Source organism: Xiphias gladius, chromosome 6 (genome assembly GCF_016859285.1).
Source record: "Xiphias gladius isolate SHS-SW01 ecotype Sanya breed wild chromosome 6, ASM1685928v1, whole genome shotgun sequence".
Classification (NCBI taxonomy): domain Eukaryota; kingdom Metazoa; phylum Chordata; class Actinopteri; order Istiophoriformes; family Xiphiidae; genus Xiphias; species Xiphias gladius.
The window spans coordinates 22,087,224-22,094,667 of record NC_053405.1 but is presented as its reverse complement, the minus strand read 5'-3'; the positions used below and the strand labels follow the sequence as shown (position 1 = coordinate 22,094,667).

Here is a 7,444-nt window from a genome sequence, read left to right as displayed (position 1 = left end):
TTTCATGGAATTTGTTGAAAGTAAGAAAAATATAGAATATTTATAACAATAATTGTCTCTCTTGGGTAAACACCACAGTTACAAAATGAGACTTGTTCAATATTTAGAATATCTGGTACATTTTATCCCAGTTTTATGTTGAAGTTTAGGCTGTCTATAATTCTCTCAAGCCTGTAAAGACAAAAAAAAAAAAAGCTTTGAAGGCATTCTTTTAAGAGACATTGTGAACAAGATTGTCGATGCTTTATCCATGCTCAAAATGTTGTAAATTGGTTTGCTAAGTTTTTATAAATGTAGGTTTTTGCCTATATTTGTCTGCATGTATATTCGTGCTTTTAACTCGTTCTGCTAATGCGTTCATTGCTAAAAAAAGGTTGTTGGTTTGTTTTGTTTTTTTAAATCGTTTCGTATCTTTTCTCTGGTTGGTCGGTGAGCTACGTAACTGAAGTTGGCTCCGCCCTTTCCGGGTCCATTAGTCTGGCGCCGATCACTGATCACTGACCGCTGAGGGACTCACAGGAGGGTCGCCCGTCTTCCGTTTTTTCTTGGATCCGAGCTGCGGAGAAGCCCCGACCATGCCTGGACTTCTGCTGGGAGACGAGTTCCCCAACTTCGAGGCCGACACCACCATCGGCAGGATCAAGTTCCACGACTTCCTCGCTAGCTCGTAAGTGCGCAGGCTTCACCCCCCCCGGCATTGCGCTGTTCGTGATTTTCCTTTAATCTGACTTCTGGAAAACGCTTGAAAATGCTGCAAGATTGCATTGAGCCACGTTGGGTGGTTGTGTCCGAGTGAGGATTCATTCTGAATTCAAAAACCAAGGCGTGTGATCGACATCAGCCCACAGAGGCATTTGGCGGTGACTTTTAATGGACACCTGCTGGCTGACGGGGAGAGGGTTACACAAGCATGACTGTTGGATTAGATAAGGACAATATGACATGAATGTCTTATATTATCCTCAATGTTATAAAACTCATACTTCCACATTTGTACGTCTCCAGGCTACCTATATTATGTCTTTTGAATAGCTAAAATTAACTATTTTAGCTGCAGACTGAATAGAGAGTTAGGGCAGCAAACTTTTTTTTTTTTTTTTTTTTTTTTAATTCGTTGGTATCACATTGTTTAGGTGTACAACAACTGATGCAGTGTTTTTTAATTTTCTCCAGCTAGTTCATTAGAAAGGTGGGACCACAGTCAACACAAGGCCTGTATTGTGTGAACTTGGAACTGTGCCTCCCTGCTTGCATCCCCTATTGGCATCCGCTCCGATGTCAAACCTTGTTAGCCTTGAGAATCCCCCCAATCTTTCCTTATCCTGGAGGTTGGACCCGCATGAATGAGCAGTTATGGTTTTGGAACATGTTACTGGCACCAGTTTCCAAACAGACATACTGTAACATGCTGGAACTGTCCACTTATCAGTGTAAAGACACTGCCCAGTTGTGGCGATAACAGTGGGAGTAGATGTTGGACTGTGAGAGGCCACAGTCTGTTGACACTGTGTCCTAGTTTTCTAGCTCCCCATTGTTTTTCAGCAGTGGCCGGTTTAATTTGTTTCTGCCAGCATTGGTCAAATGGAAACGTAGCAACCTAGCAATCCCAGCAACTGTTGAAGCCTACAAGTGGTGTTCATTTCATATGCAAAAACAGCTTTTTGGTGAAGTGTCACTTAGAATCACTGGTCTTGGAAGCCCATATCCCATGCGGACTATGTTGTTTGATACAAACTTAAAGCAGACAGTTTTGCAGAAAAAAAGTAATGTTTTTTGTTTTTGTTTTTTCTAAAACTTCTTATCAATTTTTGAAGCAGCACCAGCTTCCACCATTTCACTTTGTTCCACTTGAACAGATGCTTGAACAATTTGGAAGAGTCCCAGTCTAATCGGGGCTACTGGTCATTCCATAATCAGGTGATCGCAGTGCCTGTTAGGAGTGGCTTTTCTGTTGCCTCTACCCCATGTCACAATACATTACAACACACTGAGGCGAATCATATGAGGAAGAAAACTTGTGATTTTTTTTTTTAGGTGAATTATCCTTTTACAAAGGTCAACCACAATTTCAAGTGTTACACGCCCAGTGATGTTTTTGTAGGAAAGCTCATGTCTAGCTTACCTATGACCTCCTCCTTGTCGAACGCACTGTGCGTCCCAAGAACAACACAGCTGGATTTAATGTATCTGAGTTTGAGTCTGCCAGAATCACAGACACCTGTTGCTGGCATTTCCTCTACTGAGACTGAATGTTCTCTGTCTTCCTCTTTTTATAGACTTTTCTTGCTCTCCTGTTGTCTCAATGCCCACATCTTGTGCTCTCACTCCTATCAGCTTTTTTGACTCTCTTTAAATCTTTTTGAAATTCCGGAGTCTGTGTGTCCCTAAGGAGAAATATGTGTGCATAGAGTCATAAATACATGAAAACAGAAGACGCAAAACAAATTCAAACATTCCAACACCTCAAACGAGCTATGTGAAGTTCATTAATTGTACAGAGAAGTGGAAGCTTGGAAAATATTGTCTCACATCTGTGCAGCTTTGACCTTTAGTCTTCTTCATATTGCATGTGGTTACCGAGACGGACTTTACGTGGCCAATCCATAAAAAATCGAATACGTGCAAAGTCAGTCTTAAATGGGAATATAGAGTATAGACTGCTGGATGACGGTGGCCTTATTTGCTATTTTCCTAAAAACACTTTTTATCACTGAGGTCTCTGAGCCAGAATGATGAGAAGAACAAAGACCTCATTGCTTTGTGTGTCTTTCCCTCTGGAGGTGGGGTATCCTGTTCTCCCACCCAAGGGACTTCACTCCTGTCTGCACCACTGAGCTGGCCTGTGCCGCTAGGATCAGTGATGAGTTCAAGAAACGAGGTGTGAAGATGATTGCCTTGTCCATTGACAGTGTTGATGATCACCACAACTGGAGCAAGGTCTGGGATGCACACGCACACGCACACACACACACACCCACACACATGTACGTACATACTCTGTATCTCTACCTCTGTTTGATTTGGGTTTGTCGGAAGTCAAAGGATATCCTTGTTGAACAGGTTAGAGTAATGTGGATGGGGTGACATTTAGTGATGGTTAAGTAAGGCTTGTAAACTTTTATTGCATAACACTATCATTTCAAGCTTGCAGGCGGCTTACTATCTAACTGTAATCACATGGTTATCATCCTCTAATTCCGCCTGCTCATCTCTCGTGGACAGAATCCTTGCTTTACGTACGTGCTTACTGTCCTGCTCCCTGAATTCAGAGTTCTCGCATTTTGATCAAAACCAGTGTCATTTAACACATTCTAAGGCTAAAAGTAGTTCCTAGCTGGCCAAGTTTGGAGAAACGGGGTAGTCCTAACTTCAGAGTTTTTGGTCTAAGAGTAATTCAAAGAACATTTTAGTGCTAAAAGTAGGTCCAAAATCTGAGTCAAGTCAGAGGAGGTCCAGAGAATGTCTAAGTCACTAAGACCTGCTGTCAGTCAGTCAAATGCTGCAGGTAATGCGCCTCATCCTGTCAGTGTTTTGGAAAAATACAACAATAATTAACTTTAAAAAAATAATGTTTTGTGGCGGGTTAGTTAATATGAATCAAATCGGCTCGCCAACAAATCGGAACAATCCCGGAACAGTGGAGATGACCGACGACAGTTTATACAACTCTCTACCACTGTGACTGTGGAAACATGTTTGTAGTGCTGATGAACTTCAAGTAAAATTGCTCTCCTCAGATCCAAATGAGTTTCACTGCTCAGTAAGTGTACATTAAATAAGCACCAACCTGTCTCTCAATTTGAATTAAATGGGATTTATATAATTTAAAAAAAAATTGTATTTTAAAATGAAATTTTACTTCAGTTGAAAAATAGTTTAGTTAAATATAATTTAACTTAATTTTATTTTTAAACTTCTGTTTAATTATTTAGTTAAATTTCTTTGGTTTAATTGAATTTTATGTAATTATTTTGATTTAAATTTAGTTTAATTTATCATTTATTTCAAATTAATGTCATTGTCATTGAAATTAAATTATTTTTTTTAAATTAGTATAATTTCATGTATAGTTTAAATTATTAAAAACTAAATAATCAATCTAATCCAATCTCATTTATTTTCAGGCTCCTGTGTATTGATGAATATTTGATTTCCCATTCACTGACACAGACCACTCACCTGTCAGCCAATCACTGTAGACAGAGTGGCTAAATTCATTCAGAAACATGATCCATAGCGACAGGGTCAACCCTACCTCTTCCTTTATCCTGGGAGTTCTCTCAGTTCCTCAGTAAAAGTTAGTAGGTCTTAAGAGGAAACTCTCTTATTTAGAAACTTAAAGCTCCATTTAGGAGGACTCCTAATGTCGAGATAAGACACTTTTTTGAATGCGCCCTCTGGAGTTTATAACCCCGTCAGTTATGGAATTAAACTCTGTCCATCAGGTCAGGATAATTTTAACACTTGGCTCTTGCTTGCCTCTAACTCTGAATAGCATGGTAATTGTGCTTGTGCCTTTTGTTGTACTTGGCAAAAACTGAGGGATCAAACATTCATTGGTTAATCCCTGCCCTCAACACAGAGGGGATTCACTGTGGTTGGCTGTTAACTGAGTTGCTGCGTCACAACAACGCCTGTTCAGAAAGGCCAATGATTGGTCCAGGTTCACTGGACCAGTGTCAATGAGATGAAATGGTTTTGCCAAAAACACAGAAAACTACATGCTTTTTGGACCACGTGTTTTCTCTCTTTGCCTGCCAGATTATTTTTTATATCTGAGAAGTTGCAGGTTTGGAAGCACAGTCAGCCTGTGCCTGAGCATGTAGTTCATGGCCCTCACAGTGACTTGTAACACTGTACTGTTACTATTTATTAGAAGCTGGGGGTCTCTGGTCACTCATAAAACCTGTTCTGCCAGGATGGAGAGAATAATTAACTAAGGATGAAGACACACCCACTAACAAGGGTGTAAAGGCTGAAATCATGTGTCCCTTCTCTTTGTGTAGGATGTGATGGCATTTAACAGTGAGGCTGAAGGCGCTCTGCCCTTCCCCATCATCGCTGATGACAAGCGAGAGCTGGCCGTCCAGCTGGGCATGCTGGACCCCGATGAGAGAGACAAGGATGGAATGCCCCTCACTGCTCGCTGTGTAAGGAACTCGTCCTCCTTTTTACATGTACTAAGAAAGGGCCTCTTCATCAGCGCTAGACTTATTTTTGTATTGCATCATTACCAAACCAAAGGCAGAAAGACAGCATGATCCGAAATTAACAGATGAAGAATTAGTTTGTCTTTTGCAGAAAAATTAGCCCAGATCAAACTTACTTACCTGTGAAGGGCTTTGGGCTTTATTCTCAGACTTTTTAGCAGATGCCCAATTTACTCTCCCTTTTCCTAGAAAACTAACAAAGTAAGAGAAAAATTATGGCTTGATTTTTGTATATAAAATGGATTTGATGACATACTGTATTTAAGATGTATATTAATTCAATTGGTGAGTAAAACCTTATCTTTAACGTTAATTTTTTTTTTTCTTTCTTTCTTTTTTTTTTTTTCTTCTCTTTGTGGACATTTATTACCAGAGTAAAAAAAAAAAGTATATTCTGGATATTATGTTAAACCTTTGTGATCTCAACCGACTTCAGGTCTTTGTGATTGGCCCTGACAAGAAGCTCAAGCTGTCCATCCTCTACCCTGCCACCACTGGAAGGAACTTTGACGAGCTGCTCAGAGTTATCGACTCTCTGCAGCTCACTGCACAGAAGAAGGTTGCCACGCCGGTCGACTGGAAGGTGCACAGTTAAACTTTATACTCGTATCAGTCAGCAGCCTGGGGGATCATAGGAAACCAAAATGGATGCTTAGTCCTCTTTATAGGCGGATGAGGTTATGACGTCTACCTTAACTGTGCACACATCGAGCACAAACAACATTTGAGATCTTAAGTGCAAGACTATGAAACTGTGGTTTAGTTAGACTGCAGATAGCAAATAAATGCTATGATATGCTGCCATATCAGATCGAATATTAAAATGAATTTTAAAAATCACCTTCAACATCTGATGAAAAGAACTCCGCAACATCAACTTTAATTGAGCCTGCTATGCCAGTAATTTTTTTAAAAATTTTATTTTATTGAATTTTCTTTTTCAGTTTCTCATTTCATTCGTTTGAATTGTTTTATGGTGGCTGACTCATTCTTGGCCTGGAGAAGGGACCAGTGCTAAGTTAAAATAAAATAGAAATTGAAAATGACTGAAGTCAACACTGGCCATCTCCAACAATTTAATTGTGTGCAGATACAGTATGGACCTCACAGTCAGTCCAAAGTTTTCGACATGACCGTTGCAGACTCCCACTTCCCTCCACAGAGCCAAGTAACCCTACATACATTACATTTATTTAGCAGACACTTTTATGCAAAGCAGTTTCTAACAAGTGCATTCAGTGTCTATAGGAACAAGAGTTAAATTAAAAATTCTAAGTTAGTCACTTCCAAACAAACAATTTAAGTTATGTAGGTGACCTCATTTTGAGTGGGAACACTGAGCAAAATGTCCAAAAGCCACATGACACACGAGCCATATGAGGCTGTGGCATGAGCACCATCATGGTTAAGGCTTCTTCTAAGACTGCGAGAATAACCGGACCCCGCTTCTGAAACACACTTCCATGTTCTTACGTCTCTTTCAGCCTGGTGACAAAGTCATGGTCATTCCCTCGCTCTCTGAGGATGAAGCTGCTTCTATATTCCCCAACGGCGTGACAACGAAAGAGTTACCTTCTGGGAAGAAATACTTGCGCTACACCCAGCTCTGAAGACACAGTGAAAGACTTCCCTTCTACTCTACTGCTCTTTGACCAAGAAATCCTTGGATGATGATTCACATGTAGAACTGACCAAAAGCATAGACACACTTCGGTGACTAGTGTCTTCAGTCATGCAACGTGCCCAGCTATGAACTGGGGAAATTTATAGTGTCATTGTACAGTGCCTTGTTTACTCTCTGTTAATAAACACTCTTTTCACACACCTTCTTTGAATCTTTGAGCGTTTTCACTCTGCCTCCACTCTGGAGCAACAGAAGACGATGTTTGGTAACTACTGCCTCTGCTATGACCCTGTGTGCCACTAGGTGTCCCTCTACAACCTACAATAAAAATACCCCCATGCTGCTTCTGCTGCAGTACCATCATGTATCAATAAGTGGCAGTATATGCACAATGGGTGATGCAACAATGGTGTCGTCTGACAGCTGTAAGGCTGAATGCACCACCCTGCTCTCAACAGTTGCTGTGATAGGGAGTGGTACCACAGGAACCAAAATGACTAGTTTATTTACCTTTTCCATGAATTAAATAGCAGGATGGCCACATTAAGCCGATATATACTTTTCTGTCATATTGTTAGATTTCTCTGGCTAAACCGTAAGCTCTTAAACT

The 7,444-nt window shown here is 40.4% G+C and overlaps 1 protein-coding gene across 1 annotated transcript; it reads left to right on the top strand.

The window, feature by feature from the left end:
* The first annotated feature begins 451 nt into the window (after positions 1 to 451).
* prdx6 (peroxiredoxin 6) lies at positions 452 to 7,039 on the top strand. Its single transcript, XM_040129570.1, has 5 exons — positions 452 to 667; positions 2,781 to 2,937; positions 5,007 to 5,150; positions 5,647 to 5,793; positions 6,695 to 7,039. The coding sequence occupies exons 1-5, from the start codon at positions 576 to 578 to the stop codon at positions 6,818 to 6,820; spliced, it is 666 nt and encodes a 221-aa protein (XP_039985504.1). The 5' UTR covers positions 452 to 575; the 3' UTR covers positions 6,821 to 7,039.
* Positions 7,040 to 7,444: the final 405 nt, after the last annotated feature.

Excerpts from the sequence above, each read along its gene's own strand:
- prdx6 (XM_040129570.1), top strand. The coding sequence starts at position 576 with ATGCCTGGACTTCTGCTGGGAGACGAGTTCCCCAACTTCGAGGCCGAC. Across the intron at positions 5,151-5,646 it reads TGCCCCTCACTGCTCGCTGT|GTCTTTGTGATTGGCCCTGA; the intron begins GTAAGGAACTCG and ends AACCGACTTCAG. Across the intron at positions 5,794-6,694 it reads CCACGCCGGTCGACTGGAAG|CCTGGTGACAAAGTCATGGT; the intron begins GTGCACAGTTAA and ends CGTCTCTTTCAG.